Source organism: Sceloporus undulatus, chromosome 9 (assembly GCF_019175285.1).
Source record: "Sceloporus undulatus isolate JIND9_A2432 ecotype Alabama chromosome 9, SceUnd_v1.1, whole genome shotgun sequence".
NCBI lineage: Eukaryota > Metazoa > Chordata > Lepidosauria > Squamata > Phrynosomatidae > Sceloporus > Sceloporus undulatus.
The window spans coordinates 35,193,941-35,204,802 of record NC_056530.1 but is presented as its reverse complement, the minus strand read 5'-3'; the positions used below and the strand labels follow the sequence as shown (position 1 = coordinate 35,204,802).

Sequence of the window (10,862 nt, the reverse complement as noted above, 5' to 3'; positions counted from 1 at the left end):
CCCCAGAGGCTGGGCGGGCGGAAGGGCGGGAGTAAGGATCGGACGGAAGGATGAAGGAGGGAGGGAGGGAGGGAGGAAGGAAGGAAGGAGGGTGGGCGGACGGAAGGAGAAGGATGGAAGGAGGGAAGGAGGAAGGAGGACGGGAGGGAGGCAAGGAGGAGGGCGTGTGGGCGGAAACGTGGAGGAAGGAGGGACGCGGCGTGGTAGGAGGACGGATGGAGGACGGAAGGATGGAAGGAGGGAAGGGCGGGAGGTAGGAAGGAGATAGAAGGAGGGCGGGCGAGTGGGTGTGTTTGTGGTGTTGGGGGGTTTGGTGTGGTTGTGGGGTTGGGGCGGTTTGTGGGGGGTTGGGTTGTGGGGGGGTTTGGGGTGGTTGGGTGTTTGGGTTTGTGGGTTGTTGGGTGGTTTTTTGTTCTTGGTTTGGGGTGGTTTTTGTGTTGGTGGTTTTTTGGGGTTTGTGTGTTGGTTGTTGTGTTTGGTTGGGGTCTGGTTGGGGGGGGGGTGGTGGTGTTTGTTTTGTGGTGGGGTTTGTTGGCTGGTTTGGTTGTTTGGGGTTTTGTGTTCTTGTGTTGTTGGTTTGGGGGTTTGGGTGGGTTTTGTGTGGGTTTGTTTGGTGTTTTGTTTTTGTGGTTTATGGTGGTGTTTGTTGGTTGGTGGCGTTTGTGGGCTTTTTGGTGGGTGGGGTGTTGGTGTTGTTGGTTTTGCGTGGTGTTTTTGGTGTGGTTGTTTGGGGTTGTTGTTTGGGGGTTGTTGGTGTGTGGTGGGGTGGCGTGTTGGGTTTGTGGGTGTTTGGTGTGTTTTGGGGGGGTGTGGTTTTTTTGGGTGCGTGGGTTTGGGTGTTGGTGTTGGGGGTGTTTTGCGGGGGGTTGGTGGGGCGTTTTTTGTTTGGTGGGTGGTGTGGTTGGGTGGTTTTGGTGTTTTTGTTTTGGTGGGGTTTTGTTTTGGGTTTTGGGTGGTGGTGGTGGGGGTGTTGTTTGGTGTTTTTGTGGGGGGTGGGGGGTTGGTGTTTTGGTGTGGTGTGGTGACCGTGTTGTTGGTGTGTGGTGTTTTCGGGAGGACGGAAGGAAGGATGGACGGAGTGCGCGCGGGAGGGAAGAGGAAGGATTGGGAACGGAAGGAAAGGAGGAGGGAAGGGAGGGACGGCAAGGGAGGAGGGGAGGGAGGGAGGAGGGAAGGAGGAAAGGGGGGGAGGAAGGAAGGAAGGAGGAAGGAGGGGGGCGGGGGGGGAAAGGAGGAAATGATGGAGGAAGGGAGAGGAAGGGAGGGGAAGGAAGGGGGAGGGAGGGAAGGAAGGAAGAGGGACTGTCCTGGGCTGGCAGGGCAAGGGAGGCCAGGGGCTTGCGGGCGGGAGGGAGGCAGGAGGCAGGGCCTGAGCTGCTTGGCCTGAAGGCCCGGCCCCACTTGGAGGGAGCGACCGGACACCGGAGCACCGCCTTCTGAGCCAGGAAGAGAAGCAAGCAGGAGGGGCAGGACTTGGGGCAGAGGAGGAGGAGGAGGGCCGCTCCTCTTCTCTCTCTTCCAGAAGGATGGCGCTCTGGGCTCTGGCGGCGGGGCTGCTGGCCTGGGCTTCGTGCGAGGAAGACGCGGGTGAGGCTGACTTGGGCCGCACTGGGGGAGATAATCCGGGTTGAGCGCGCTTTAAAGGCGGGGGAGGGCTCCGGCGAGGCGAGGGCACCCCAGAGCGCCCTCCCGCCCTTAGAGCGCGCTCACCCGCCTCAAACCTCCCGTCTGGACCCCTCCCTTGTCGGGGCTCCTGACGACAACCCTGAGGTAGGACAGGGCGGGGCCCAGGGCAACGGAGGCCCTTGCAAGGAAGGGCTCCCTCCCTGCTGGGCGCTGTCTGGCGGCGCCTGGTTCGGGTTCGGGTCTTAGAGGCATGGAGGCTGTTAATAAGCCCTGGCTCATGTAGGGATCCTGGGAGTGTAGTTTTTGCGGCCCACTGAGCGACTGCAGAGCAATCAGGTTGGAGGCGGCTTAAGTTGGCCTTTCCTCCATATAAGGATCCTGGGAGTTGTAGTGTTTCCGAGGCATTGAGCCTTCTCTGTCTGGTGCCACAACAAACCCACAACCAACACTTTGACCCTCTGGGAGCTGTAGTTCTCGAAGGGCCAAGCGATCCAGTTTGAGGCCACTGAAACTGGGCCTTTGCTGTGCTAGGATCCTGGGAGTTGTAGTGTCTGTGAGGCATTGAACCAATGCAGAAATGATCTCCTGTCAGACTTGCTTACATTGCCTGGGTCCATGCCAGGGAATTCTGGGAGCTGTAGTGTTTGTGAGACATGAGCCCTCTCTGTCAGAAAGAGCGCTGCTGCCATTCTTTCCTTACTGCAGTGATTTGATCCCTTTTTATTGTACTGGTGTTTCTTTTTTGAGTCCAGTCTTGGGAGAGGGCAGGTTTTTATTATTATTATTATTATTATTATTATTATTATTTTTCCCAGGATTCCCTAGGACTGAGCCTCAAAACTGGATCATTTGTGCGGTTGCGTTTTGGACCTTAGCCTGCTCAAGGCGATGGTCAGCACTTCATCTTTGGAGGGTGTCTAGAATGAAATTGTGCTGGCTGTGCTATGAGATGAATGGAGGACTGCAGGAAAAGCCCCCCCTATCTTCTATGTCCGGACGTGGCGATCCTATGAGTGAGACAGCCCTCCTGTCCTCCGCTCAGGCCTTGCCGATTCAGTCCCTGATGGAATATATCCATCTGGTTTGTGGCTTTCCTCTTTTGCATGCGCCTTCAAGTTGTTTCTGATGCATTTGACCCTAGGCAAAGCTATCCTGGGGTCTTCTTGGCAAGGTTGGTTCAGAGGGTGTTTTGCCATCGCCTTCCCTGGGCTGAGAGAGTGTCACCTGCCAAGGTCACCCAGTGGGTTTTGGGCCGAAGTGGAAATCGAACCCCTGGCCTACAAAGTCACAGTTCCAACGTTATCACCTTTTCTAGTGAGTCTACTTTCTCATGATGTGGCCGTTCTTTGGAAGTCTTTAAGCAGAGGCTGGGTGGCCATCTGTCTGGTATGCTTGAGTGTGGTTCCTGCATGGCAGGGTTGGACTGGATGGCCCTTGGGGTCTCTTCCAGTTCTGTGATTCGATACCAAAGTGCAGGCAGCCTCAGTTTCATCCATAGCTCCCAGGTTATTTTTTGTGCACCATGTCAACTCAGTGGCCTTCAGATATCTGCAGTCCCTGATCTGTGTGGGTTAATCGCCATCAGGGATGATGGGAGTGTAGTCCAAGAGGGGCACTGGGGTGAATACATGCCTTGTCTGTGTGACAGGCACCAGTCTCCAACAAGCGTCGCAACAAGCATCTTTCCCAGTGTAGGGGGATGCCAGGATTGAAGCCGTGACTTTGTGCATGTGGAACTGGGCTTGAGCATGGCAGGTGGGCATTGTTAGGCCATGTTAGAATGGCAGTGGCAAAGCCTCCTCTGAAGAAAACTGTGCCAAGAAAACCCCTGATAAAATACCCTTATTTCCTTGGTAAAGTGGTTGGGGCTTGTCGTTGTTTTCAATTCCTTTTGAATTATACCACGCCGGCTCTAAAGTTTTCTTAAGGTGTGCCGTAAGTTAAAAAATATACTTGGGCTGATCCACACAGCAGAAATAATCAGGTTTGACCCGCTTTAACTGGCTGGCTCCAGACTATGGAATTCTGGGAGTGATAGTTTTGTGAGACATTGAGCCTCCTTTGCAGAGAGCTCTATGTCACAGTAAACTATGCGTTTATCATAGATCAAGCCTAAAATTGCATTGGCCTTTAGCTGCTGCTGCATGCACTGTTGACTCATGTTCAACTTGTGGTCTACTTGGACTCCTAGATCCCTTTCACATTAGTTTCATTCAGCCATTTGTCCCCATCTATATCTGTGCATTCCTTTTTCCGCTCTAAGTGCCAGTACCTTACATTTCTCTGTGTTGAATTTCATTTTGTTAGCTTTGGCCGGCTTTCTCGTCTATCAGGTTGTTTTGAATTTTGATCTGTCCTCAGGGATATTAGCTATTCCTTACAAGTAACCTGCAGCTTCTACATGTGATATTTTGCAGGATAATATATATAATATAATCTAATAATATTCCTGTAATAAATTATAAATGGATGGGGCTCTGACATGGAGGATAGTATAGATGTGGTGAAATGGATGAGGAGAATGACAAGTAGAATAGATGTAGATGAGGCTGTGAATGGGGGCTCTGACACGGACGGACCCCTTTGAATTTGGCTGCCGGGATGGGAAAGAGAAGGGAGGAAGAAACATGAAGTGTCATTCGCGTGAGGCTAGCATTCACATGAAAGTGGAACCGGCTCCCTTCTTCACCCCAGAAGTGCAAAGGTTCAGGATGCATCCAGACCCCCACTAGCATGCGCAAGGGTCTCCCAATTCAAAATTCGTTGAATCTGCCTGGTGTGGTTATGCACTCACTCCGCTTTGCATGAATCCGCATCACATTACTTGCCTTGGATTCGATTCCCCCTCGATTCGGAAGGGCAACAGAAGGGCAACCAGGTGTGATAAAACATTCATGTTATAATGTGAATTCTCATAGCTGAACCAGGAGTCACCCCGGATCTGACCTGCAAAAAGCCCCCTGTGATATACTCCTATAATTCCCAGGATTCTCTAGCACTGTTAAAGTGGTCTCGAATTGGATTATTTCTGCAGTGTGTTTGTTTTAAAAATGTCTGTTTTAAATCTTCATATGGAAAAGGATCTTGTACCATTTTTGAGAGTAAATGAAAGTTTGTTGTGACTCTGCTCTGGGGCCACAACAAACTGTAGTTCCCAGAATTCCATAGCATTGGGTCAGGGCAGTTAAATCAGTGTCAACTCAGATTATTTCTGCAGTGTGGATGCAGCCAAAGAGTCACACAGCAGCAGCAGCAGCAGCAAGAAATAGATGGAGAAATCAGAAGGTTGCCAGAAAAACAAGTGGTGAGATCATGGCAGAGGCAAATTTCCAAAAGCTATTCTCTTTGCCAGTACTTAGGAAGCTGCCTTGGTGCCCTTTGGATGCCCTTTTGGACAATAATTCCCATCATCCCCACTAGCCAGTTTGGCTAATAATCAGGGACCATGGAAGCCGTAATCTCAAGTCCACCTGGCCCAGTATTGACAAGTTTTAGGTGAGGAGAGCTCTAGTTTTCCCTGATGGTCTCCCAGGATTGACTAGCCCTGACCCTACTCCCAAAACCACAAGAGATCCAGTGGATTTGGATTGGGATGGTGGTGCCACCTTTCTGGGTTGAATGCATCCCACGCTCAAGTCCGTGTGCTTCTGGTCCAAAACACACTGCAGAAATAGTCCAGTTTCAGGCCACTTTAACTGCTAGGGATTCCTGGGATCTGTAGTTTTGTGAGATCCTTCTCCATCAGAGAGTGTAATTCCCAGGCTTCCCTAGCACTGAGCCAGGGCAATTAAAGTGGTCTCAAGATGGATTACTTCTGCAGTGTGTTTTGGACCTCTGTATCTAGTGGCAGTGCCCCTCCCTGGACTCTGTGATGCCAGGCACTGGGGATGTGTCCCTGAGTTTGTGCAGAGGGCAGCACCTTTTCCTCACAGATTTAAGATGCATCTGCACTGCAGAAACAATCTGGTTTGATACCACTTTAACTGTAATGCCTCAGTGCTATGACAAGGGAATTGTAGTTTTGTGAGACATCTGGCCTTCTCCGACAGGGAGCTCTGGTGCCACAACAAACCACAATTTTCAGGATTCTGTAGCACTGAGGAATGATAGCCAAAGGGGTGTCAAACTGGATTATTTCTGCAGTGCAGATGCAGCCTAAATTGTGGAAGTCCTGTTACAGAAAGGAATGGGATGGAGAGTCAGAGGAACTTGGACACTTTTTGCTGACGGTTTTGAACCTTATATGTTTTTTAAAGGTGTATGGTTGCAGGAGGGCAACCTCTCTCATGTGCGTGTTTACTCAGGAGTAAACCCTGTGGTTCCCTTCAAAGCCCACCCAGAGTCAAATCTGAATGCTCCAGACAATTTTCTGGTTTGGGATTTTTTTTTCATCTCCTGTGAAAATTAACATGGTATCATTTGCATTCCTATCCCACTTTGCCTCCCTGACCTTGAAGCAGCCGTTGTGGCTTTTCTCCATCCCATTTTGATCCTTGGAACAACAACCCTGTGAGGAAGATCAGCAGACAGAGAGGGGGAGAATGTTGCTGGCTCAAGCCAGGAAGTGTCTCATTGATGAGTGAAGACTTAAACCTGGAACTCTCCAGTCCCAGTCCAAGATCCTAACCGTTACTCAGGATGAGCTCTCCACTGGCTTTTTTTGGTTGTGCAAACTGGAGATGCATAAATCTTGATCTTTTGATTGTGTTCTGCGCTTCATCCTGAAGGCAGATGGAAACCTGGGACGCGTTCCTACTACGATTTAAAGCAAATTGCCGCTTGGGGTATATGACTGTCATCCCCATTTGAAACCGGTTCCGATCCTACTGTGATTGGTTTCAATCGCGATGAAGCGAGGCAAATGCAAAATACCCTGCTCTTTCCTGACACTAGTTCTTTGGTGGTTCTTTTGAACAGAATCGAGTGGGAAGGACGGAACTGAATCGCATCATTCTGGAGGGCAGGGACTAATGGCAGAGGGGTATTTACCATCTCTCCTCCGTTTTTGGTTGATCCACCATCTCCCACCATCCCAGCACTGTCTTTGTGCTTGTGGTGTGACCTATGGGCTCATGACAGAAGATTCTATTAATTGATTTTGCAACTACTTGCAATCAGTGAAGCAAGAAGTTGCAAAACCAATGAATTGAATCTTCTATCAATAAATTCTCCTCCTCCTCCTCCATTTAATTGTGTTTCCCATAAGCCAGTGGCGGAGAACCTTTTAGAGACCGAGTGCCCAAACTGCAACCCAAACCCCATTTATTTATTGCAAAGTGCCACATCCCTCTGGATTTCTAATGACAAACTCTAGTGACGTCTGTGTTGGGACGATGGTGCATGTGCCCATAGAGAGGGCTCTGAGTGCTACCTCTGGCACGCGTGCCATAGGTTTGCCATCACTGCCATAAGCCTTCGGCAGTCAATCCTATATATTATTCAGGCGTTCCCAGGAAGAAGCACTTGCCAGAAAATACTTTTTGCCTTTGCTCCAAATCACACTCCACTTCAGAAGAAGAAGAAGGCAACTTGTGGCCCTAGAAGTTGCTACTAGACTCTAGTTCCCATCCTCTATGGCCATTGGATTGTACTGGTTGGGGATGATGATGGCTGTTGGGGTTGGGGAATTGAATAGGTCCATATTTGTGTATAGTTTATAGTTTTAAAATTGCATTTTTGGGAGGGATGAATTGTCTATTTACTGTATATTTTTATCTTCAGCTTTTAGATTGTATGCCTTTGGCAGGTTTAAGTTGTTTTGATGATTCTGTAAAATGCCATGTGACACTTACGGTGTTATATAAATAAACAACAACAACAACAACAACAGGTGGGGAGTGGAGCATGTCAGAATCCAGAATAGACTGCAGTTCATCTTAGAAAGACATAGAAAGAAACTGCCTGTTTATTGCTTGCTGTTGTTGTGTGCCTTCACATTGTTTCCAATTTATAGCGACCTTAAGGGGCTTTCTTGGCAAGATTTCTTCAGAAGCCTTTGCCTCTGAGGCTGAGAGAGTGTGACTTGCCTAAGGTGATCCAGTGGGTTTTGTGGCCGTGCTAGGAATCAAACTCTGGCAAATAGACTTTCAGAGAAGGGAAAGCATGCTGAAGCTTGTGCTGTTTGTCATCCTTTCCCTCCCTGTAAGCTAATCTCTCTTCCCACTTAAGCTTTTAAGCCTGTTTCATTGAAAGTTTAGGCTATGCCCATTGCAGTTCCTTATGCGCTGGTTGAGAGGAAAACCACAAAGGGAGGAACTCCTTTTTTTGGTATCTGAAAAAGGGTTGCCAAATTCTATGCCTGTGCAAAGGCTAGAAAAGCAAAACAGTCTAAGGCCCCCGTACAGACAGGCTAAAATAAAGCTGCTTCAGGTCACTTTGTAGATATGCTGTTTAAATGATGCATGTGTCCTAAGAGACCGGAAGCCACTCCAAAGCCATGTTCTCCTCCTTAGGTCTGGAGCATGGCTTTGGCACGGCTTCCAGTTTCTTAGGACTCATGCATCATTTAAACAGCATATCTCCAAAGTGACCCGAAGCAGCTTTATTTTGGCCTGTCTGTATGGGCCCTAAGTTTCTAATCCAGAGGGCTGTGAAGAAATCTCAGATTTAATAAGCTACGACTTGAGGCCTCAAATTCTGCAGAACCCCTCATATTCTCATGTAGCAGGAAGAAAACTGTTAAGATTGTGTTTGTTCTTTTGTACATGAACAAAGCAGGTCATCTTCATGGGGGAAGTCAGTTGCTCCTATGGCTTATCTAGCCATAGATAAGCAAGAAATTGTTGTTGTGTGTCTTCAAGTCATTTCCGAATTATGGCGAACCTAAGATGAATCTATCATGGGGTTTTCTTGGCAAGTTGCTTCAGAGGAGGTTTGCCATTGCCATCCTCTGAACTTGCCATTGCCATCCTCTAAACCCCAGTGGGTTTACATTACTGAGATTTAAACTCTGGGCTCCAGAGTCTTTGTCCAGTGATTAAACCACTACACCACACTGACTCAAAAGATGTTCTAACCAGTTGCATTTGTATAAGACAGGATCCAAATTCATAGATTTCTTCACATATTCAGAAGAGAAAAAGCATGGGACCCCAAACTTGCAAGTACAGAAGAAAGTGAAGCTGTCTGTGTCTGATTTTCCCAAGACCAGATTAAGAGACACTGAAAGCCTAGATTGTGCCAAGGCCCATCTTATTATCAAAAGAAATGTGCTTTTCTCACCATTGTGCTTTATCTGAAATTTAGTATTTTTAATTGACGAATTTGCAAACGTGGATAAATTTGGACCTAAAAGGGATAGAAAATCCTCACCTGTTCCTGATGGTGAGGAGCCAACACAGATAAATTAGGCAAAAAAATGAATATGCAGATGAGTTCATTTGCATAATAAACATTTAATTTAACTGTACTGCCATCAGATTAATGGGCTCTCTCAATAGAGAACTGAGATTTTTCACGATGGCAACCTGAGCTTGGAAAAAGTGACTTTTGGGGATGACAGCTCCCAGAATACCCCAGCCAGCCAGATGGCTGGGGTATTCTGGGAGAAGTCCATCCCAAAAGTTAGTTTTTGGTACCAACTGTTCAAGGCTGTGTGTACAACTGGCACTGGAACAAGGATGATAACGCTTTTGCTATTTTTTGTTTCCAGCTGGTGATGTCCAGCAACGTTGGAGCAACTGGACCTGCTCCTTGCCCATTATACCGAGGGTCATAAAGGGCAGCGGGACTGTCAGCCTGCAGGAAGCAGCACTGGTAAGATCTCCTGCCCACTTTTTGATCTAAGCAGTGTAACTGGGATAGGAAGCTGAGCAGCTGCAACACCAGCATGACCTCAAGCCAAGCTGGCCAGATGATCTCATCTTCTACTATTTCCCCCCTTCATCCAGCCTTGAGCCTTTCCCCCAGCGATGTGCCCAACCCACGGATGTTGGGAGTCTCCCAAGCATTTCCGTCTATTACTTTTGGGCAGGAAATGCCGGGTGGGTTTGGGATGGGAGTGGGGGGCAAAGGAACAAGCCCCTCGCCGCCTCCCCCAGTCCCATTCACACCCACAGGACAATGAGCTAACTAGGGAGCGGCTCTTCCTGCCAGCAAAGGTTGTGCGGAGATAAAGACACTTTCTCCTGGCCTTCATTTGACCCGGACACCAGGCCCAGTTGATGGGAGTCTGGATTTGAGGTTTAACATGGTCAGATAGGGCAGAGCTAATCTGGGGAGAAAGGGATCTGTTTGGGCACTATATCTCTGCTTAAGAATATCAGAGGGGAGACCTGATGGATCATGTCAAAGGTCCTGTTTGCACCAGCTTTCTTTTCCCGATCAGATGCTTCAATGGGAACCCTCTTGGTCATGTTCCCCAACAACTGGTAATTAGAGGTAGGCTGTATTTGCATGGGGAGGTTCCATTTCAGAGGAATGTATTAGGAGGATTTTGTTTGTATCGTTGGCCCTTCTTATACATGGATTTTTTATACACGGATTCAAGCATCCATGGTTTGAAAATGTTCAAAAAACTATAAATTTCAAAAATCAAACCTTGATTTTCTATTTTTTTTATAAGGGACACCATTTTGCTATATTATATTTAACGGGACTTGAGCATCCACAGATTTTGTTATCCACGGGGGACCCTGGAACCAAACCCCAGCGGATAACAAGGGTCCACTCTATTCCCTATTTATTGCCTCTGATATTAGCCATCCTGACTAGTATTCTTAGAACACTTTCTGCAACAAAATGTGCTTGCAAACCCTTTTGTTTGGAGAGAGTCCTTTTGGCAGTAATGATGTCTTTTGTGGGTGCCTCCTTGTTCTTCCTCCAACCATCTCAGTCTCTCATTCGCAGGGCCAGGACGGGTATCCGCCTCGACTGCAGCTTGCTCTGGAGGTCGAAGGAGAGCACTTGATCCTGGATTTAGCACAGAATAGGTGAGTCTGAGGGTTGTGATGAGGAAAAGGTTCTTGGGGCAGGAACTTGTGGTGTTTGAGAACTCAAGGTCCCATCATCCGTAAATGGCATGGTTTATAGTGGAACCCAGGTTCTTCATGCCTGTTTTTAAGGGAATGGGGTCTAAGAGCATTAAGAAATAAAAATGCTTGCCTTCTGCATTTACTTCAGCTATCCTCTCAACCTGTGGTCAGCTTTTAGTATTTGGAAGTGAAACAAGGAAGTTCTGTTTAGACTGTAAAGTCGAAGGCTTTCATGGCCGGCATCCATAGTTTTTTGTGGGTTTT

At 48.1% G+C, this 10,862-nt stretch overlaps 1 protein-coding gene across 1 annotated transcript in view; it reads left to right on the top strand.

Annotated features, from left to right (window-relative positions):
- Positions 1-1,448: 1,448 nt before the first annotated feature.
- ADAM15 (ADAM metallopeptidase domain 15) overlaps positions 1,449-10,862 on the top strand; it is a 56,510-nt gene continuing 47,096 nt past the window's right edge. The window contains exons 1-3 of the mRNA XM_042439731.1: positions 1,449-1,587; positions 9,278-9,381; positions 10,474-10,556. Of these exons, the coding sequence (XP_042295665.1) occupies positions 1,527-1,587; positions 9,278-9,381; positions 10,474-10,556 (248 nt within the window). The 5' untranslated portion in view covers positions 1,449-1,526. The remainder of the gene's footprint in view (positions 1,588-9,277; positions 9,382-10,473; positions 10,557-10,862) is intronic.